The sequence below is a fragment of the Geotrypetes seraphini genome, chromosome 6 (genome assembly GCF_902459505.1).
Source record: "Geotrypetes seraphini chromosome 6, aGeoSer1.1, whole genome shotgun sequence".
NCBI lineage: Eukaryota > Metazoa > Chordata > Amphibia > Gymnophiona > Dermophiidae > Geotrypetes > Geotrypetes seraphini.
In genome coordinates, this window is record NC_047089.1 from 240378191 (window position 1) to 240401993 (window position 23803).

The 23803-nt window shown below is 45.4% G+C and overlaps 1 protein-coding gene across 1 annotated transcript in view; it reads left to right on the forward strand.

Moving 5' to 3' along the window:
• The first annotated feature begins 17701 nt into the window (after positions 1-17701).
• Positions 17702-23803, forward strand: part of RPS6KA3 (ribosomal protein S6 kinase A3) — a 122943-nt gene continuing 116841 nt past the window's right edge. The window contains exon 1 of the mRNA XM_033950052.1: positions 17702-18101. Within this exon, the coding sequence (XP_033805943.1) occupies positions 18048-18101 (54 nt within the window). The 5' untranslated portion in view covers positions 17702-18047. The remainder of the gene's footprint in view (positions 18102-23803) is intronic.

The following is a 23803-nucleotide window of genomic DNA, read 5'->3' on the forward strand; positions in this document are numbered from 1 at the left end:
ACATACATTTTTCAATTAGCTTTTAAAGGCCAAAACCTCCTTCCTCGGGACAGTATACCGCAGTTATGGTAATCTGTTCAGACATGAGGCAAGAGGTTTGGTCTCTAAACATCAATCATTTATCAGTTTTCGAGCCAATAATCCATAAAATAATAACTACAAGTTTAGCAACAGGGACACTTCCAAAACAATGGAAAGAATCTACAATACGTCCAATTGTGAAACATCATGCAGCTCCGCTAAATGACAAATCTAATTACCAGCCCAAAGCCAATCTTCCATTCCTCACTAAAATAACGGAAAAGTTAGTATTTAATCAAATGACAGATTTCATTAAAAAAACACAAGTATTACATCCTAACCAAACAGGATTTAGAATCAGTTATTCAACTGAACACTCTATGATAGGCTTAACTTCCAACATAATGTATTTCTTGGATCATCATAAATCTGTCATGTTTATTTCCCTAGATCTCTCCGCCACGTTCGACACGATAGACCACACATTACTACTCATTAGGCTTTCTTCAATCGGAGTCTCAAATCAGGTTTTGGCCTGGTTTTAATCCTATTTCACTGACCGCAAATCGAAGGTAATTTTAATAATTCAGTCTCTAACTACTTATCCAGTAACTTCGGCATTCCGCAGGGATCAATATTGTCCCCACTTTTGTTTAACATTTTTCTTTCTCCCCTGATAACACTTGGTCAGTCCATCGGCTTGTCACTTTACGCATATGCCGATGACATACAAATCCTTTATCCATTTGACACCGAGAACCCTAACGCGATCTCCAATGTAAATTACAAACTAGAACAAATTAGCCGCTGGTTAGAGGATAACATGTTAGCCCTCAATATCAACAAAACAAAAACAATGCTAATTCCATGGAAGGAAGGACTAATGGTACATTCCCCAATTCAGATAGATAACATCACCTTTCAATCAGTATCCTCTGTTAAGATCTGAGGAGTTATACTGGATCAAAAATTATTGTAATATGACCAGATCAGTTCAGTTGTTAAAAACTGTTTTTACAAGCTAAGAATGATTAGATTTCTGACCAAAATACTTGATCCACCAGCCTTAAATATTCTGATTCATTCTTTGGTTATCAGCAAACTTGACTATTGTAATTCTCTTTACATAAATCTGTCACAAAAATAAATAAGGCGCCTACAAATAATACAAAACACAGCAATTAAAATCATTCCAAATTCAAAAAAATTTGATCACTTCACCCCCCTTCTGAAACACGCACATTGGCTACCAATACGACCAATACATTTAAACTGGCACTATTAACATTCAAAATTTGCCAAACGAAGCAACTACTCTTCTTAGACAAATTCCTTATTCCCTATACACCATCAAGATCCCTTAGATCGGCTGATCAAAACCTTCTGACTGTTCCCGCTCTAAAAATAATTGGTACAAGAATAGAAATCTTCTCAGTAACTGCTCCGCAAACTTGGAATAATCTGCCATCCTTTATCAGAGCAGAAACGTGGCTAGATAAGTTTAAGGGCTCTCTTAAAAGTTTCTTGTTTAATGATGTGTTTGAGAGCTAAAGTTATCGCCAAATATATGGTTCCTCCCCAGATTTAATCAACTCCTACACAGTGACAACTCAGCCTTTTCAGGCTCTCTCACCCTTCCTTCTGTTTTTACCTTACTTGGTTCATTTTCTATTACATTTGTAGTTCTACCCCACTTCCCTTCTGTTCCTGTCAGTGGTAATCTCATCTTAGTTCTGTATGACTTATGTATTTTAACCCTGATTTTAATTGTAAATCACTTAGAAATCTGTATAAGCGTTTAATCAAATTTTAAATAAAACTTGGACAAACTTAAAATTAGTCTAATAAAAAGATATTACTTTATTTCCATTTTCATTATTTATTAACAAAGCTACCACACTACTTTATCCTAAACTAAAAATAAAATTCATTTTTTTCTACTTTTCTTTTCTGATCATTCTAAATATGTTGGTCCCAGTATCTGGTTTCGACTTTCCTCTTAGCTCTCTTGCCAAGATTTCCTGCCAATTTGTCATTTTTCTTTTCTTTCTTATCCTTTTCACTCAGCTTTCTTCAATTTATTGTCTGCCTCTGTCCAGATTTAATTATTTCCTATTAATAATCTTTAATAATAATAATCATCTTTATTCTTGTTTACTGCCCAACCATGAGTTCCAGGTGGTTCACAATCAAGGACTGTGCAATCAGTGACATATACATATAAACAGGGTTAGAAAAAAAAAAAAAATCATGTTACAAACTTATCAAACAAGTTTTCAACAACTTTCTGAAGGCATAATATGATTGCGTTTGTGGAATCAGAGAACTTAACCAAGGATTCATTTTTCCTAACTGGAAAGCAAAAGTCTTATCTAGAAATCTCTTATAATGACAGGCTTTTAAACTAAACTAAACTTTATATACCACATCATATATAATAAAATACTAGAGCGCACATGCGCTCTCGAAAATTTGTGCGGTGTGGCGCTGTGAGGTGTGCTTCTGTGGCAACATTCTAACCTCACGGCGCATGCGGGGGCTGAAGGCGCGCGACTGTGCTCTCTCCCTGCCTTGGCGCGTCACCGTCCGCCCTCACTCACTGCTGCCTCTCACTCGCTGCCTGCCCGCGTCCTCGCCATGTCACCTCACTCGCCGCTGCCGATCCTCTTCAGAGCAGCCTGCGATCGTGGCCGGCTTTAAAGAACCTCGCGGGCCGCTCTCCAACCTCAGTAGCACGCTCCCTCTGACGCATGGGATCGCGTCAGAGGGAACGTGCTACCGAGTTGGAGAGCAGCCTGCGAGGTTCGCTAAAGCCAGCCACCATGATCGCAGGCTGCTTTGAAGAGGAGCAGGCCAGAAGACGCCGGGATGGAAGGGAGGGTAATAAGGGGATCAATACCGGGAGCCAGGGGGAGAGGGAAAGGGGGCTGCTTTGGGGGGAGGGGTGTGCTGGGGGGAGACAGAAGGGGCCATGGATAGGGAGAGGGAAAGGGGGCTGCTTTGGGGGGGGAGGTGTGCTGGGGACAGATTTGCTCTGGGAGGAGACAGAAGGGGCCATGGAGAGATAGGGAGAGGGAAAGGGGGCTACTTTGGGGGGGAGGTATGCTGGGGACAGACAGCTTTGCTCGGTGGGGAGGAGACAGAAGAGGGCCATGGAGAGACAGTTAGGGAAAGGGAAAGGGGGCTGCTTTGGGGGGGGGGGAGGTGTGTCCTGGGGGCAGACAGCTTTGCTTGGGGGGGGGGGGGAGACAGAAGGATACAGACAGCGGCCAAGGAGAGAGAGATAAAGAAACACAGACAGACAGATCTATTCTAGCACCCGTTAATGTAACGGGCTTAAAGACTAGTCTTCTCTATAAGGATAGAGCTTGACACGGTTTTCAAGAGTTTAAGAAAGGAAAATATAATAAGAATTAGTGGTTATACTAGCGCTCACCCTCAATCCAACTCTCTGGTCACCCAGAGAAATTAATCAGATTTATCTGACAAGACCTGCTTCAAGTAAAACCATATATCCTGCAATCCATTTGTTTCTAGAAACCTCACTATAAGAGGATTAGGTTCTTACCTTTGGTAATCTTCTTTCTGTTAATCTATGGAGGAGTCTGTACAATAGGTATTCAATCTGTACCCATGAACCGGGTCTTGCAGAAAACTGGTTCTATAGCTTGAATGTCCAAGAGCCGCAGCAGCATTGCTTGGATCCTGGACTCTTTTTCTGGCCTTCCAGCTGGAGAATCCATAAATAAATCCAGGGGAGTCTGTCTTGTGCCCCTCCCATATGATGTCCAGTACCCATTGGTCCAAGGAGATCCGTTTCCATTCCTGTCGAAACGCCAACAACCGGCCTCCAATGCGAGGAGACATGGCTGGAGTCCTGGTGTCACTGAGACTTCTTAGAGGACCCGAAGCCTGCTGGCATCTGGGGTTGCTATAGCACTGTCTGTACCCTTGAGAATATCTCTGGACAGACAAGCTCATGGCAGCCTGGCAGAACCTGCGTGAGGGCCGAAAAGTGCTGCTACTTCCTCCCAGGGAATGGCGAGCCCTGGTGTCCGGGAGAGGCTTAGGATGGCAATCCATTATGCTAGCCATAAGGTCGTCAAGCCCCTTGCCAAAAAGCATTTGTCCTATGAAGGGCAGCCTGCTCAATGTTGCTCTAGAGGCTGACTCTCCAGGCCAGTGACAGATCCACAGAGTGTCCTGTGAGCAGCAACAGCATAAGCCGAGACCTTGCCTAAAACTCTTATAAGGTCATACAAGGGGCTCCTTCCAGCACCAGTTGGGGGCAGGCATCTTCCTCCGTCGATCGTACCCAGCGCTGTCTCATGTGATAGGCATGTGCCACAAGCTAGGAGGGTTGTGCACTTGGTGACCTGAGCCACTTCCGAATCCACCCTTGGTTGTTCAAACAGCTGTCAAAATTCCAGCGCCATAGGACAAAGCTTAGACATAGCCTTAGTCACTCTGAAAGAACTCTGGAGTCTCCCACTGTTCTGTGAATAGAGCAGTGAGATCTGGATGCACAGGAAAAAAGGATGTCAGAGCATTAGTACAGCTCATGACTGTACATTGAGACTTGGAGGGCTGACCTTCAACTTTAGTTCTTCCATGGCATCCAAAATAAAACAGCCAGCGAATGGAGGGGTCATCACCCAGATCAGGGCTCCCCGAGGCATCCTGCTTAACTGTTCCACAAATGGAATCAGTGTCATCCAGGGTGGAAGCAGTGTCTGGAGACAAAAGAGGCATAGTATTGGTGTGCCAACTAAGGCAATCTGGGGTCCGTAGGAATCTTGGCGCTGGGGACCTGAGCAGTGACATGTGAGCCAGATCCATAAGATATGCTCTCCAAATGAGCTGGACAAATTCCAGGGAAAATCCCTGGTGGACCCTAGGCAAGGCTTGAGGGGGGTCCCGGGTTTGTTGCGCTTCGAGTGAGATTTTTGGCCCAATTCCCAGACCAACATAGGTTTCCCAGTCCTAGAGAACCCGGAGGGGGCAAAGCCCGAAGCTCCCGCTCCCTTCTTGCTGTATGCTGTGGTACATGGGTGCTCCTCCGCCAGCAATCCAGTGCAATCAATACATAAATTCAAATGATCAGAGGTTGAGGAGTTCAACCCTATCGATTTTGTACAAAATTGACGGGTTTTGAGGCAGAAAAAAAGATTGATAAAAATCCAAGATTGCCACCATCAGAAAAATCACACCAAAAATGGCCTGTGAAGACCCACTGAAAATATAGAAAATGCTGAAATAGGAGTTTTGGAGACAGGAGACTTGAACCCTACCCCAAGAAATCACCATCACCAAAAACAACCTTTTTACCCCCCTCCCCCTGATTTTCACAAAGGAAATAATGGGGCTATACTCACAGTTTCTGCAGTCTGCCTGTCAGCTCTCTCTGCAGCTGAAGGGAAATGTTTAGAAGGCAAGCTCTCTCCTAGAGGGCCAAACCCCGAGCTCTGAGGTGGCACATAGCAGGCTGGCTCCACAGGTCCACCTGAAGCTTGCCCTGTGAAGCTGTAGTCCAGCTCCGCAGGAACTGCTTCCTTTCCCAGACAGAGAATCCATGAATAAGCGGTCTCAAGGTACTGAAGCCACGAAAATGATCAAACTTACATCAAAATTAAGAAAAAAAAAAATAAGCAGGGCAGATCAGAAATGCTTCTGCACAGTTTGCTTGCAGAAAGAAAAACTGTAGGGAGCTCTGTGTTCCTCTGCTATATGGGAGAAGCCAAAAACAATGTGTGTGGTTTTTTCCAAGACCTGGTTCACGGGTACAGATTGAACACCTATCGTACAGACTCCATAATGGATGTAACAGAATCTCTGTTTTAGAAGTGTTTCTATTAATTTACATATTACAGTTCCTAACCTCCTCCTTACTTCCACTTGTTTGGTGAGGGACCATATCTGTCCTTCTCCAGTTCTCTAAGACCACTCCTGACTTTAGAGAAGCAGTGAAAAGGTCAGACAGCGGCCAGAACTTTCCTAAGTTCTTCAGTACCCTTGGATGTATGCTAACTGGCCCCATTACTTTGCCTACTTCTAGTTTAGTTAGCTCCTCAAACACAGCCATCTGAAAATTGTTCAAGGTCTTCCACACTTCCATTTCTATTTGTGTTTGTCTTCTGCAATTAGGGAACAGAGGTAATATTACTTTAAGGAAAAGAGTACTGAGTAATAACGTCCTGAGGGAAGGAGAGAAACATGTACATGCACAGAACAATTGACCCAAGAAGCAGCCTGAACAGAAAAGAGGTTCAAGAAAGGGAAAGGATAATGTTGATGTAAGGCAAGGGTTCTCAGTCCTTGGGACAAACCTAGTCAGTCAGTTTTACAGGCTACTCCATTGTATGCAAATCTCATGCATATTCATTGTAGAATCCTGAAAACATGACTGGCTAGATGTGTCCTGAGGAATGGGTTGTAAACTCCTGCTTCTAGGAAAAAAATTATTCAGTATTGTAGTCTCAGAAAGACGTGAAGAGCTAGGTGAGGCTAATTAAGGTATAGCTCTGGACAGGAAGATATATGTCCTGTCCTGGAGAGATGGCAGGGCTTGCAAGGAACAGTAGATTGTTTTCAGGATATCCACAATGACTGCAAACAACTGAAAACTTAGCTTTTCACCAAATTGTAACTCTATCCTCCCCCCCCTTTTTCTCCTCCCTTCTACACATAAGTTCATGTAAACCTTTTTCTACCTATTATTTAAGTTCTTGTAAACTGTGTCGAGCTCCATACTCATGGAGATGATGCGGTATATAAACTTAAGGTTTAGATTAGATTAGATTAGACTGTGCATGAGATTGATTTGCATACACTTCCTCCATTGTATGCAAATCACTCATGTTTATTCATTGTGGATATCCTGAAAGTCTGACTGGCAAGGGGGTACTCTAGGACCAACTTGGGAAACACTACAGTAGACTACCAGATGTGCACAGAACAGATAAAGGAACAAGGCCCAATCAGACTATGGTAAACTGAAAGCTACCTGCAGTAAGTCTGTGAAGAAACTGAAATCAAAAAGGAATAAGGACATTGTTTCTACTAATTCATCTCATCACTTGGCTGGTTTGGGTTATCTGGCAGAGGGCCAGCACAGGCAACAAGCAGCAACAGAAGACTAAGAATTCTAGCTGGACTAAAAATATTTTACCATTGTTTTTGTTATAATCCAGCCCCAAAACTAATGGTTCTGTTCTGCTGCTGTTACCATCAGAACATGTAAAATCATGAGCACAAAATGCATTTAAACTAACATAGATAATTGCTGACTCAAGAACTACACTGGGAAAACTGAATCTGAGCTGTGACTATTATACATAAATAAAATATGCTTTGAGTTTTTAAATACAAAGCAATCTGTGAAGCCAAATCTATAGCAAGCAAAAAAAGCTGTCTACAAACGGAGTGCATGTCTGTCTTTCTTTGGGACTTAATTATATGTTATTGCAGCTGTTGTTCTAAAGCCATAATTAAGTCTAAGACAGAAAATGCAACACTGTTATAACAAACTCCATTGGCCAAAAAAGAATTAAGGTAAGGGGCAATGTGAAGTGATTGGAAAAGTATTTGCTGCCTATATGAATGAATGAATAAATTCATAAATTTGTAACTGCCTGAATAAATGAATGGATTTCTTTAAGCAATATTGCAGAGGTGTTAGAAAGAAAATTGTACCTTTTTTGCAGATGACACAAAGATATTGAATAGAAAAGACATACCTAAGGAACTAGATGATATGAGAAGCAATCTAAGAAAGCTCAGAGTAATCTTCTGCTTGGTACCTAAGTTTAAATACTTTACAAAATGAAAAGTTATACATGGAGGGACATTTTCAATAGTGTGGCTGATGTATTCCTCGAGACATCCATTTTTGAAACCGGTAGATGTCCAAATATTTTTTTTTAATGACCTATATGGATGTCTTGGCCCTTAGGACATCTAACTTTTTTGGCCATTTTTGAAAACAAAAACGTCCATGTTCAAAATGTCGAAATCAAGCCCATTTGGATGTGGGAGAGGTCAGCATCTTATTGGACTGGCCACACAGTCATCCCAACAGTGCAGTGAGTCACCTTAGGGGCATTGCTATGAACTTCACATAAAGACTGGCAGGTACATATTTCACCAGAGCCCCCTTTTAGTGTATAGTGAGCTCTCCAAAGCTCCCCCTAAACCTACTGGCTGCAGGTTTCAACTATATGGCAGTACAGTAGGTTTAGGGTGGGTTTTACTAGGCTCACACTTTCCACCATAAATGTAGTGGGTAGCGTGGCTTATGGGCCTGGGTCCTCCTCTCTATGGTTCACTGGCTCATCTACCAGGCTACTTAAGACACCTGTGTGCTGCTCTACTAGGCTTTCCCATACCAGGTGCTGCTGTTCTAGAGACAGGTATGTACTGTTTCATTTACATCTTTGGGAGATAGGAGGGGGGTCAGTGATCACTGGGGAATGTGGGGGAGGGGACATACTTTCATCTCTCCAGTGGTCATCTGGTCAGTTTAGGTACCTTTTGGCCCTTATTCGCTTTTAAAACAGTTCTAACTTCGAACGTCTAAATCACGGGTGTCAAAGTTCCTCCTCGAGGGCCACAATCCAGTCGGGTTTTCAGGATTTCCCCCATGAATATGCATGAGATCTATTTGCATGCACTGCTTTCATTGTATGCTAATAGATCTCATGCATATTCATTGGGGAAATCCTGAAAACCCGACTGGATTGCGGCCCTCGAGGAGGGATTTTGACACTCCTGGTCTAAATGATGCCCTGGACATCTTGTAAAAGCTTTGATTATCCCCACAAAACATCCAAGTGCTAAGCCCACCCAAACCACACCTCTTACATGCCCCATTAACATTCAGATGTTCTGGAGAGTGAATGCCCTGAAAATCGGCATTTGGACATTTTGGTGAATAAAATGCCCAAGTATCGGTTTATGCCGTTTTTGGGTTTTTGGATGTTTTTCTGCATTTGAAAATGAACCCCATAGTGCCTTGTAAAAGTCTTCATACCCTTCTCACATCCTGTTTAAAAAATACAATTCGGTAAGCATTAAAGTAGGAATTTGTTTACTCAAACACTATATTCTACAAGTTCAACGTAAATTAGTCTACAAGTAATTAACCTCCCCTTTTAAGAAATCGCATTAGGCTTTTTTTTATCATCAGCAATGGTGGTATTAGCTCCAAAACTCAGAGGAATTCTATGAGCGCTGGAGCTAATACCGCCAAGGCTGGCAATAAAAAAAGCCTAATGCAACATCATAAAATGGGGGATAAATGATATATAGATTTATGCAAATCAAAACTTTTAAATAGAATCACACTATGACCAATAACAGTGGATGAAGTTGATTGAAGGACCCCCAGTGAAATGAGTACAAAGCAGAACTATAAAGTGCCAAATCTAGAACTATATAAGGAACGCTAGAATATAGGTACAAATTGAGGGAAGGCTAAAAGAAAATGTTTATGGAATATACCTTGGGGTACTGTCGGGTCTATCAGTGTAAAAGTAAAACAGTTGGGCACCATCATGGCATTGTCTCAGTCAGGTTGCCCTTCCAATGTCAGTAGCTATGGGTTAAGGAAACTGCTGAGAAAGATCACTATAAGACATAGAATTACTTTAAAATTACTAGAGAGGTCTCTGTCAAAACTCAGATCTAAATCCAACAATCTGTTGCAAAACTTGAAGATGACATACCACAAATGATTGTTAGCCAATTTGAAAAGATGAGCTATTATGCCAAGAATTGTCAAAAATTGCACCTTGCCACTGTACAAATGTGCTTGACATTTATTTTAAATGACTTGCAGCTTTTGTTCCTGCAAAAAGGGATGCCATCAAGAATTGAGTGGTGTAAATAGTTATTTAATCAAAAATTTCTGTTTTCTTATTCTTAACTAGTGTTTTAGCCTGTTACATTAACGGGTGCTAGAGTAGATGTCTGTCTGGTATTTTTTTTTAATTTGTCTCTCTCCTTGAACTTTGTCTGTCTGTCATTCTTTCTGTCTGTGTCTCTCCCTGGCCCCCTGTCTCTCTATCTTTATTTCTAACTCTATCCTCTTCCCTCAATCCTGCATGTGCCCTTTTTTCTTTCTCCTCTCCACTTCCTTCCAACGTCTGCTCACCATGTCCCCCACACTTCCATTCAGTGTCTGTCTACCTCTCTCTACCCTAACATCTACTGTTCACCCTCTGTCTTGCCCCTTCCATTCACTGCTCTCTCTCTCTTCTCTTTCCATCCAGTGTCCGCCCTCTCTCTCTCTCTGTTCCACATGACATCTCCTCCTTCCTTTTCCCTTGGTCTGGCATACCTTCCTCCTTCCCTCCATGCCCTGCCATGTCTTCTTCCCTCCAAGCCATTCTCTCCCCCTCTGCTCCCTTTCCTCCTTGAACTTCATCGGGCAGCAGCAGCATTCACAATTCATTGCTTTTGCCGGCTTCAGGTCTTCCTCTCTGGTGGGTCCTTAGGCAAGACCCGCCAGAGAGGAAGGCCTGAAGCCGGCAACAGCAGCGAATTGTAAACGCTGCTGCTGCCTGAAGTACCCGAGGCAGACGCTTCTCTACCTCCCAGCCCAACCCCCGGTGACTCTCTTATGTCTCCCTCCCATGCGACATGACCTTAACAAACCTCCCTCCAGCGTTGGCAGCCGCAGCACGCTAAACAGGCTGCTTCGCAGCTTTCTCCTGCAGTTGAGTCCCTCTGTCGCGTCACTGATGATGTCACCAGCAGCAGACTCACCGGCAGGAGAAAGCCGCGAAGCAGCCTGTTTAGCCTGCTGCGGCTGCCAACGCTGGAGGGAGGTTTGTGCCGGTATGTGGCTGTGAGTTCGGGCGATTTCGGGCCTCCTACGACCCCCGTCTTTGTAGAGCAGGGAATCCAGCGCTGGCGACGAGTCCTGCCGGCGAGTGTAGGTAGGTGTAAGGCTGGGGACTCGCGCATGCGCACTCCTGCGGCCACAGACCTACGGATCATGGAAGCACGCAGATAGGAGTGTGCATGCGCGGCTAGGGTTTTATTATATAGGATTATTTTTGATTATTTCTATAATTATTCTTTCAAGTATGTTGTATAGAGAAGTGTAAAAAAACTCCTACTTCTACTTTAATGCATTTTGAATTGTGAACTTTATTTCACCTGCTAATTTCCTCCACTCAAGCTTGTTCTTCCCCTATCCAACCTCCAGTGATACTTAAAGCACTGAGGGGCCAATCTAGAAAGCTTTGCAGTACAGACAGTTTAGCATAAGCCTCTACCACAAAACTTTCATTCAAACCTTAAGGCAGCATGGTATAAGCAATGAGCATGTAAATTACTGCCACATAAAAATTGTGGGAGTAATCTGAGCTTGTTGCAAAATATCACCCTTCCTATCAGTGCCCTGAGTGATGACTGGCTCAAACACTGACAAGAAGGGTAACATTTTAAAAACAAAAATAGTGTCAATTTGCAAGCAAAAATCCCTGATATGGCAGACTTAGAGAATGCATTAAGTAGGCAGGGTGTTGCCATTTTTCAAGTTGGCAGTGCTGGAGCAGGAGTGAGTAGACATTATTCCTGCCTCTTAATGAATGGTGATCAGGGGTACCAGTGTGAGGGTGCCACTAGGCAGTAGGGATTTTTTTTTACAGTTGGAGGGAGGGAATGGAGGGTGCTGCCAGATACCAGGGACTGAGGGGAGGGTTGTCTGGAGTATCTGTGGGAGGGGCCAGGTGGGTGGGTGCTACTAGACACCAGAGATAATTTTTTAATTAGGTTGGAGCCAATGCAAAAAGCACAGTTACTTACCGTAACAGGTGTTATCCAGGGACAGCAGGCATATATTCTCACATGTGGGTGACGTCATCTACGGAGCCCCGATGCGGAAGCATTTTCAAGCAAACTTGATTGAAGATTTAAGTTTGCTCTGCTGCTCCACGCATGCGTGCCTTCCTGCTCCACTAGGGGGCGCATCCCCTCGTGGTCTCCAGTTCACTTAACTAGCAAAGAAGCCAACCTCGGGGAGGTGGGCGGGTTGTGAGAATATATGCCTGCTGTCCCTGGATAACACCTGTTACGGTAAGTAACTGTGCTTTATCCCAGGACAAGCAGGCATGATATTCTCACATGTGGGTGACCTCCAAGCTAACTGAAAAGGGATGGAGGGAAGTTGGCAATTTAAGCAAATAGATTTCGCAAAACCGATTGGCCGTTTTGCCGGACAAGGGAGGCAAATGAGCGTTCGTGTTCAGAGAGGCGTTTTGTAGCCGCCTCGATAGTGTCGTCAAACAGCTCTTTTCCCACGCAGGGGAGGTTAGCCAACCGTTCCTGTAAGTTGGGGTCCATGTCGACCAGGTGCAGCCAAGCTAGTCGGCGCATGGCGATAGCAAAGGCTGCCTCTCTGGAGGAGAGTTCGAAGCCATCGTAGGCCGCGTGGAATAGATGGAGGCGTAGGTTGGAGAGGGACTCTACAAGCAGGCTAAACGCTCCTTGGCGAGAGGCTGGTAAGTCAGTCTCAAAGGCTCTCAGTAGTCCGATGAGGTGTTTGAGGTAGGATGTGAAGGTGACAGTGTAGCTTTGCACCCTAGAGGCCATATCGCATTTTGATATAGTCTCCTGCCGAACTTGTCCAGGGTTCGGCCTTCCCGACCTGGGGGGACCGTGGCTGAGACCTGGGAGGGATGAGCCTTTTTCATGGACGATTCTACCAACAGCGACTGGTGGGAGAGCTGCGGTTGTTCAAACCCCGGGTAGGGTACCGTACGGTACTTGGCCTCCATTTTGGAGGGGACGGCAGGTTCCTGAAGAAAGCCTGTTGGAGTACCGGATTAGGCGGTAAGCGAAGGGACTCTCTGGGCAGTGATGGCATGTCCAGCTCCGCTAGGTACTCCTTTGAGTATCTGGAATCGGACTGGAGGTCTAAGTCCAAAGCGTGGCCCATGTCCTGGACAAAGCGAGTGAAGGATGGGTGGGATGTTCCCGAGGCCCCGTGTGGGGTCGGTGAACGAGACATCCGTCGGGTGGAGAAGGACGGGGAGGCTTCCCTCGAGTATCGAGGTTCCCGCTCCGATCCACGTTCCGAGACCGGGGAAGCACTGTGAAAGTGTTCCGGGGTCGGGGATCTCTGACGTCTCGAGGAGCCCCTCGGAGACGATGCCGGGGTTCGGGGTACCGATCGATGTCGAATCGGTGACCTCGACCCGGACTCCCTCGGTGAAAGCCTGACACCTCGGATCGGAGCCCCGGTCCGAGGGGGAGTTCGGAGGATGCGCGGGTTGGAGAGTGATAACTCCGCCACCCTGAGCGGTCCCGTACGAGGTGTAGGGGAAAGGCCTCGTAGAGTGGGGGAACTCCGGGCCTTCTTGGAGGTACGGCGGTTCGAGGTTGCTGTCGGTTTAGCACGACGTTTTGCCCTGTGGCGGTCTGTGGAGGGAGAGCGCCTCGGGTGCCTCGGCGAGGAGTCAGAGGAGGATGAGATGCGGCGAAGCTTGCGCACTTTTCCCCGAGGTGGCTCGACACGAGGCTCAGGCTGGTCTGGCACATGCGGGGGTCGAGGTCGAGGCCGGTTGTAGATGGGCCATTGCAGCGGACAGCTCCGACGAGATCATTGTTCGGAGTAGGTCCTGGAAGACAGGCACGGACAGCATCGAAGGCATGTCCATTGCCTCGGTGCACTCCACCGGGGGCGACCTCGTATCAGAGTATTCCCGTGTGGTGGAGGCATGGCCCAAAGGCTTGGAGGGCTTCGCCGGGGCTGTAAGCATGGGGCTTCCGCCATGCGTCGCTGGTGTCCCCGAGGTTGGTTTCTTTGCTGGTAAAGAACCTGAAGAGGGAAGAGGGGACTTACCCGGAGCCGAGGTTTTCTGTTGTCCCGAGGACTTCGGAGTCAAGTCTCGAGGCGATACCGAGGTATTCGGGGCCGAGGTCAAGGCCGGGGCCGAGGCCGGGGCCGACCTCGAGGCCGAGGTAGAAGGTTGGTCTGGGGCAAAAAGATCCGCCATGCAGGTTTTCCTTCGACGGAGGGCCCGGTTCTGGAAAGTAGCGCACTGGGGGCAGGAATCGGTTGGATGAGCGGCCCCCAGGCAAAGGATGCACCGGCGATGTGGGTCTGTGATGGAAAGAAGCCGCTCGCACCGGGTGCACTTTTTAAAGCCGGTCAAAGGACGGGACATAGAATCGAAAGTGGCCGCGGCTCGAGTAGCCACGCGGCCACGGGGACCCGGAAGCCACCGGGTCGGTGAAAAACGAAGCAGGAATCAAGTTGAAAAAGGAAAATTTGCGCACAGCGACTTAATCGAGAAAAAACAAGAAAAATCGTGGTGCTAGAAGGCAGTTGGGGCAGAGCCTGAAAAAACACGACTTCTAGGTTCAGCGGAAAATTTTGAACTGGAGACCACTAGGGGATGCGCCCCCTAGTGGAGCAGGAAGGCACGCATGCATGGAGCAGCAGAGCAAACTTAAATCTTCAATCAAGTTTGCTTGAAAATGCTTCCGCATCGGGGCTCCGTAGATGACGTCACCCACATGTGAGAATATCATGCCTGCTTGTCCTGCTATCCAGTGCCTTTGGGAGGAGAGAAAGGGTGTTAGTAGACCCTCAACCAACACTTATAGACTGCTTTTAACTTTGTGTAATCTTTTTTTTTTTTTTTTAAGGGTGCATGTAGTGTGCAGTGAGGGTTTCAGCGCGAGTTAATACTCATACTGAAACCCATTCTGCATTGGTACCTCATGGTAAAACACTGTTAAAACATGTTAACCATATGGGAAGCCTTACATATTAGCCCTTAAGCTTAGATCTTCCTACCCTATCCTAATTGTGCAGCAAGAGGAAGTGAACAGCTATATATGTTGGGCCCATCCTCCACTTCTGCCATCCTAGGCCTGATTTCTTGAATGGCGTGGGCTTCTGTACAGTCACACAATTCAAATGCACAGTCAGGCCTAGAATGACAAGGAGACATGGCTGCTGTTCAGCCAGTTACCTCCTCCTATTGCCAGTAGTGCTGCCCGATTCACTTTGGTGAATCGATCGAGACCTGACATACCTCCGAAGCCTCTTAAAGCAGCCACGGCATCGTTCTGAATGGGCTGCTTGTGGCCTGGGCCTTTCCTCTGCCACATCACTTATGTTGTGGCAGAGGAAAGTCCTAGCAGGGCAGGCTGCGAGTAACCCGTTCAGAGCCATGCCACTGTTGACCGACCACCACCACCACAGCTGCTTTAAGAGGAATCGAAGGTATGTAAGGTCTCACAGTGGAATAGTCAGTGGGGTGCTGCTGCACAGGGGGACTACTGCACAGGGGGATGAGAATTTGGGAGGGATGGAAAACTGTTACACAGAGGAATGGGTGGGAGGGGAGGAAAGCTACTGCTCAGGGAAATGGGAGGGGAAGAAAGATGCTGCACATGGGGGAGTGAAGAGAGGAAGAATTGTTGAGGTGGAGGAGAAGGAAGAGAAGAAGTAGAAAGGGGTGAGAGGGAGAAATTGTGCATATTGTGGAGGGGAGGGAGACATGCATGGAGAAGAGGGAAAAATGTTGGACTTAGTGTAGAGAGCAGGGAGAGATGGAGAATGGGGAGAGAGAAAGAAATGTTGCACATCATAATGGAGGGGAGGAAGGGAAAGATGCTGCATGGAGGGGAATGGAGAGGTTTGACCCAGGGGAAGAGAGATGGTGGACCGTGGGAAAGAAACAAATGTTGTATATGGCAGAGGAAGGTAGAAAAAAATATAATTTTCTATTTTATGATTACAATATGTGTATCCTGCCAGAGCTGGTGTTAGACAGCAAGCGTAAGCTAGGACCTAACAGAGAGCGAAAAGGCCTTTTTTGTTTACACCACAGAGCTGGAATGGGGTGGGTATTAGGGCTACAAAATAAACCCACCAGGACACTTGTAAAAACAACCCAAAAAAACCCCAATTGGGCAGGAAAAGTTAATCAAATCGAAAAATACAAAAGGCCAAATCAAAATTTTTTTCCCTCAATCTAAACAGCACTACTTGCTAGTGATCTAGGGGGAGGTGAAGGTTTGAGCGGAAAACTGCAAAGCATTTATAAATTTTTGCACTGCAAATATGTACAGAATTCCCTCAGAAATAGTCTTTATACTTTATCAAGCAGTAGAAAAACAATTTGTATTTACCTGTTTCACCTACGATTTAATAGACCTTTATCATCTTTCTTCTCAGTTGTTTCCTTACAATCCACTCATGACTTCACAACTTTGAATAATTTTGTCTACAAATTTAACTACAACTGTTACTGCCTTTCCCAGACTATTTATAAATATGCTTAAAAAGCACCAACCCCAGTACAGATCCCTGAGTCACTCTACTTATTTCAGTCTTTCTCCACTTAGAAAACAGATCATTTAGCCCAACCTGAGTATTTTTTAGTTAGTTCCCAATCCATAGTACATTGGCTCCAGTCCTAAGACTTTTTTTTCAGGACTTATTAGCATCTCAAGAGAAAACCTATGAAATGCCTGTATCAACCGGCTCTCATCACCTATGTTAACAGCTTCCAAAAAATGTTAACAGACTACTACTACTACTACTATTATTATTATTATTATTAATTATTTCTATAGCGCTACCAGACGCACGCAGCGCTGCAGAGTCACATAGAAGGAAAAAAAACAGCTTACAATCTAAACAGCCAAGACAGACAAACAGGATGCCATGGATACAGTTAAAGGGAACGGTTAATAAGCTGGAAGGATTTGAGGGCAGAGGGGACAATCAAGCCATTGTGACATCACTGAGGAGGTTGGCTCTTATTGGTGGAATGAAGCATTATGATATCACAATCTCAGCTCTGCTTCCCAAAGACTGAAACTCTCCACACTACTACTATTACTATGAATTATTTCTATAGTGCTACCAGACGCACGCAGCGCTGTATAGAGTTACAAAGAAGACTCCCTGCTCGAAAGAGCTTACAATCTAAACAGTCAAGACAGACAAACAAGATGTCATGGATACAGTTAAGGGAAATGGTTAATCAGCTGGCTGGGTTGGAGGGCAGAGGAGTGGGGTTAAGGATTAGTAAGGAAAAGCTTCCCTTTGCTAAATCTGTCTTCGCTATGTCCTCTTTAAGTCGTTATTTACATGGCCAGTAATTTTGCATTTCAGGACAGCTTCAATCTTTTCACCCACCAAAGTACCGCTCGCCCTTAAGTCTCTTTCCAGGATGCGTCCTGCAACTCCTTTATGTGAAAATTAAAAACAAAAAACAAAAAATACCACCGTTCCGCCCTGTCAAGGTGATATTGCCAATGAATATAAGATTGCCCAACGGTGTCCTCGGCAAATTTTCACCTTTTAGGAAACTTTCAAAAGCGAGCGGTTATTTTATAAGTTGTTTATTCCCAGGCACATAGGTCACGTTGCTGCGGGCTCGTCAACGTTCCCGTTTTCAGTGAGGGCTGAAACACTGCCTGAAAAAAAACACCAAAAATGCCTCCACAGCGCGCCATTCCCAATGTCAGTTAGGCAAGATGGCTACCGGATGCGCCGCCGCCGAGGATATGCAGGGCAGCAGGTCACCAGGTCAGCGGCACGCGCCCACCTGTTGCCCTCCTCGGCCCTCCGGCTCCTCCTCTCGCTCCCTACGTCACCGTGACGGCCGGCGAGCCTCGTTTCGACAGACAGGTAGCGCTTAGGCGCCATATTGCGAGCGGAAGTAAAGAGAGTGGAGACGAGGAAGCGTGCGCGCGGAGGGTGGGGGGGATGGGACGGGATACCACTTTTGCCTTGTGGAACTGGAGTGCCGTTGAAAGAGGAAAACGTCTGACTTATAAACTCTTCAAGAAAGGCAGCGCGTTTAAAAAAATTTAAAAAAAATCCGCACGGCCATTCCGGCTTTGGGTCGTTTCAGCAATATTTCTTGCCCCTCAGTTTTCGCTCGAGGGTCTCTTTATTATTTTTTTCCTCTTCTCCCACTTCGTTATCGGTCGCGTTTAAAAAAAAAAACAACAACAACCAAACAAAACTAGCGCGAAGGAGAGCGAAGAGGATGCCGCTGGCACAGCTGGCAGACCCGTGGCAGAAGATGGCAGTGGAGAGTGAGGTAAGAGGTTTCGGAACTTTGGGGGGAGGGGGGGCTGTGACGGGAGTTGTCGCGCGCGTGTGTCTCCGCTCGAGAGCGACTGGTTTCCCCCCTTCCAGCGCGTGGGGGGGGGGGGGCCGAAACTGGAGCAGAACCTGCCGCCGGACTTCTTTTTCCTCTTTTGTGATTCTCCTTCCTTGGGTTTTGGGGTTTTCCTTGGATTTTTTTTTATTTTTTTTTTTTGGGGGGGGGGGTTATTTGCCGATGAGGGGATGTATATACTGTATAATATATATATATTAAAAATAAATCAAATTTTGGGGACAAACTTTTGTCCCGTGTGGCGTGAGAGGAGATCAGCGAGAGAATTAAAAAAAAAAAAAAGAAAAGGATAAAATAACTTGCGCAAGTGACAGGTCAAATGCGGGGCCGGGTGGGAACGTTGAGGCCCTTATAAGGTTAGGCTCCACCGGAAGAAACGCGTCCCTAACGGAATCAGGAGAGGGGGAGGGTTGCGAGATCTCCCTTCTCTCGTGCCCGTCGTACATGCCCCGGATAAGTCCTTTTCGCAGTGCGCTAAGTCAGAGCGACCGCGGCTGCTGGGCCCGTGGAAGGGACGGAGTCAAGAGATCGGAGGTAGATGCCGGCCCAAGGGACTGATGCAGCCGGGCTCGCCGCTGGGTGAAGAGAGAGCGAGAGAGTTGTTTCCTTGGGTTGAGAAATGTGGGATTTACCCGAGATTTTTTTTTTTTTCTTTCGTAGTTCTCTGGACTGGTCGCCAGCTAACGTGTGCTGTCGGGTTGTTTAGTCCGGGCAGATGGCTGGATTCAAGAAACCATTTGCACCGCTTTGGCACCAGTTTTACCTCCGGTTCGATACTGGGGTTTAATTAACTTTAAAGTTTTTGCAAGTACTTATTTTTACGGGCATTGTGTTATTTTAAACTTTTTATCTTTATTTTAATGATATTTCATATATGGTATTACTATAATACTTTTAAAGATAATCACCCAACTGTCTCACTTAATAAAAATTTAACCATTTTACTAAAGTTGCTGCTTTTACATCTTATATTCATTTTAATTGTTATAATCACTTAACACACAAAACTGTTGTCCAGTAAAACAAAACAATTCTGCTTTACTGTAATATAGTGGGTTTTCCCCCCAGGAGATGGGTTTTTTTTATCATTACCCGATGTGGTATTAGAGATTACCTCGATATTTCTGCACACTTTGTTATAATACTTCAATAAAATTGAAATTGAAAATAAATCTAGAACCAAATTGCAATAATGTAGAAATCATTAAGCTCATATGCCAGAAGGAGAAAGTTAGAACAGAACTCCCGTGCTGCTCTTGGTGCTGAAAAGAAGTGGTAAAAGTGCATTCCAGACCATTACTCCAGATAACATAGTAGATGACGGCAGATAAAGACCCGAATGGTCCATCCAGTCTGCCCAACCTGATTCAATTTAAATGTTTTTAATTTTTTTCTTCTTAGCTATTTCTGGGCAAGAATCCAAAGCTCTACCCAGTACTGTGCTTGGGTTCCAACTGCAGAAATCTCCATCAAAACCTACTCCAGCCCATCTACATAGCCATTGAATCTCTCTCCAGCCCATCCTCCCCCAAATGGCCATATACAGACACATGAAAAGTTTTTCCATCACTTTGTCATAAAATGGGATTTTCTAACATAACATAAGAACTATGTATGTGTAGTTGTAACCCACCTAGGTGTTAGGCAGGAAAGAATTTTAAAATAAAAAAATAGCCATACTGGATCAGACCAGTTGTCCATCTAGTCCAGTATCCTATCTTCACAGTGGCCAATCCAGGTCAAACATACCTGGGCAAAAAAACAAAGTAGCAACATTCCATGCTACTGATCCAGGGCAAGCAGCGGCTTCCCTTGTGTCTGTCTCAATAGCAGACTAGGGAATTTTCCTCCAGGAACTTGTCCAAACCTTTTTTTTTTTAACTATGTTAATCGCTCTTACTACTTCCTCAGGCAATGTGTTCTAGAGCTATTGGTTTTAAAAATATTTCCCTGTAAGTTCAGTGTCCCCCTAGTCTTTGTAATTTTAATGGAGTAAAAAATCAATCCACTTCTACTTCTATACCTCTAATGATTTTGTAGACTGAGCCCCTCAGCCGTCTCTATTCCAAGCGGAAGAGCCCTAACCTCTTTAGTCGTTCCTCATACGAGAGGAGTTCCATCCGCTTTATCATCTTAGTTGTTCTTGTTTGAACCTTTTCTAATTTTGCTATATCTTCTTTGAGATATGGTGACCAGAATTGAATGCATTACTCAAGGCGAGGTTGCACCATAGAGCGAATTATAGAGGCATTATAACATTCTCAGTCTTATTTACCATCCCTTTTCTAATAATTCCTAGCAACTACATATTGGGCAGCAAGTTTCAGTGTATTGTCTAAAAAAACATCTAGATCTCTTTCTTAGGCGCTGACCTCTACGGTGGACCCTAGCATCCGGTAACTGATTTGGGTTATTCTTCCCAATGTGCATCACTTTGCATCTGTCTACATTAAGGGCTCCTTTTATAAAGGCGCACTAGTGGTTTTAGTGCACGCTAGCCGCTACCGCCTCCTTTTAAGCAGACTGTGGTTTTTCAGCTAGCGTGCACTATAGCACATGCTAATCTTGCACGTGCGCTAAAAATGCTAGCACACCTTAGTAAAAGGAGCCCTAAATTTCATCTGCCATTTGAATGCCCAGTCCTCATGCATTTTAACAACTTTGAACAATTTAGTGTCATCTGCAAATTTAATCACCTCGCTTGTTGTTACAATTTCCAGATCATTTATAAATAAGTTGAATAGCACTCCACTGTTTACCTTCTTCCATTGAGAAAAATGGCCATTTAACCTTGCCCTCTGTTTTCTATGATAACCAATTCCTAATCCACAACTGTACATTGCCTCCTTTCCTATGATTCTCTAATTTTCTCAGGAGCTTCTCCTGAGGAACTTTGTCAAAAGCTTTCTGAAAATGTAGATACACTATATATGAACCGGCTCACTATCCACATGTTTATTCACACCTTCAAAGAAGTCAAACAAATTGGTGAGGCAAGATCTCCCTCCAGCGAACTGTCCAGCCTAACACTAGCACCTCTGTTTTGACCAGCAACTTATTAATGTCAGCGACAGTTAATTTCAAATTCTGTAGAGTGATTCTCACTGTCCTATCAGTCTGAGATGTTATAACCTTTTTACAGCCCCTTGCAGCTTTGTTTTTGATGCTTCTAGTCTCTTCAGAACGCTTGCAAATTTCAGTACCCTGGCCGGAGATGCACCTTAACCAATTTTGGCTGCAATCTCTCGGTAACTGTTGCCTTATTTTCTTAAGGTTGCTTTCTTTTTAGGTGACCAGTCAAGTCTCTCCAGTCATGGTACATGGGATTGACATGCCACTGGGGCTTGCATGCATCTGTGAAGCTGAAATGCCGTCTGTTGTTCCAATACCAGCAGGGCCTCCCAAGGTGAACAGGTTTCAGTGGAGATGTCAGACTAATGATGTACCACCCATCTGGGCAGCAGAGATGGGCAGTGTTGGAGGCGATGGATCACATTTGATGTGACAATAGTAACGACATAGAATTTATACTGCGCAGAAGAAAGGCCCGGCAATCTACTTCTGTATTCTCCCATGAAAGCTTGATGATTTTCATCAAGTTGCTAGGAATTGAACACGCGTCGATGGCACCTAACCGAACAAGTCTTTTTTGCAAAATTTAGCATACAGCTGTAATTTTAGTGTATTAGACAATTAATATTCATTTAATTCAATTAAATCACAATTAAAATTTGAATTGCTATTTTTCATTGTCATTTTTCACAACAGGACTTTAGACAACACCCACAAGTTGTGACAGCATCAAGGCATCAAAATGAAACGCATAAACAACCTACTGTACTGTATGCGCTCAAAATCTAAGTAATACATTAGAGAATGACACGGGGGAAAAAATCTGTCCCCGTCACTGTCCCGTCCCCAGCCCACCGCCCCGTCACCGCCCCGTCACTGCCATCCCATTCACCGTCCCCGCAACATCCATATAAGCCTTAGTACTCAACCCCTCAACTCGTCCTGCGGAACAGATTCCAGATTCTTCAGGAAGGAACTGCCGATGAGGAACAGGAGCAGGCCCAACACCCAGCTCCATCTCCAGGGACAACTGACCGGCTCTCCCCAAAGAAGCGCAGAGTAATAGTCATCGGGGATTCCATGCTGAGGGGCACCGAGGGACCAATTTGCAGACCGGATATGCAATCTAGGGAGGTCTGCTGTCTGCCTGGAGCCAGGATACGAGATGTCACCGCCAGTCTGGATAGACTACTCACGCCCCGAGACCACTTTCCTATGCTTCTTGTCCACATAGGAACCAACGACACTGCCAGGAACACACCGGAGACCATCACCAGAGACTTTGGAGCACTGGGTGAGAGGCTGAAGCAGACAGGAGCGCAGGTGGTTTTCTCATCGATCCTCCCAGTTAGAGGCAAGGGAAGAGCCAGAGATGAACGTATCCTGAGGACGAACGAGTGGCTACAGGGATGGTGCCGGGATATGAACTTCGGATTCCTAAACCATGGGGAAGCGCTACAAGGACTTCAGGGACCAGACGGTCTCCATCTGACCAGTAGGGGTAAGAACGTCTTCGGACACCGACTAGCCCGCCTGCTTCACAGGGCTTTAAACTAGGTAAGTCGGGGGAGGGTACCCATTCACATATTAGTGCAGAAAGGAATTATCCTGATGAGGTGAGTCGAAACTCCGCTTCCATGTCCAAGGTAAGTACCCACATTGCAAATAGTTCTTTGGGAGTCACACCGACTCGGGTAGGATACGCCTCACAGGGACTTAGCAAACACAAGATATGGAGGGCCATGTATGTCAATGCACACAGTTTAGGTAACAAAATTCTAGAATTGGATGCTGAAATAAGGAATGCCGACCTAGATGTGGTGGCAATATCTGAAACTTGGTTCACGGACTCACATGGGTGGGATATGGCTATACCGGGCTATAATCTACTTCGTCAGGACAGAGAGGGCAGGTTAGGAGGGGGGGTAGCTCTATACATTAAAGAGGACATCAAAACCACCAGGATCACAGATGTCAAGTACACCGGGGAGTCCCTCTGGGTAAACCTGGCAAGAGGCAGAGAAAAATGCCTGTATCTAGGTGTGGTTTACAAACCCCCAAGACAACTGGAAGACATGGACGCAGAATTAATTGAAGACATAGAGAATATCACTCTACGAGGAGAAGCTGTACTGCTAGGGGACTTCAATATGCCTGATGCAAACTGGAACTCATTTTCAGCGACAACCAGCGGTAGCAGGAGGCTCTTAACCTCCATAAAGGGAGCACGTCTCAAACAAATGGTAACGGAGCCCACTAGGGCCCAGGCGATCCTCGACCTGGTACTCACCAACGGGGAAAGCGTTTCAGAGGTCTCAGTAGGAGATACGCTAGCCTCCAGCGACCACAATATAGTATGGTTCAACCTTAGGAAAGGCTTCCCTAGATCAAACACGAAAACAAAGGTACTCAATTTCCGGGGCACAGACTTCGCACGAATGGGAGATTTCGTCCATCAGACGCTGCAGGACCAAGCAGAGACCGATGATGTAGAAGCTAAGTGGTTAACACTGAAATCAACCATACATGAAGCAACTAGCCGCTTCATA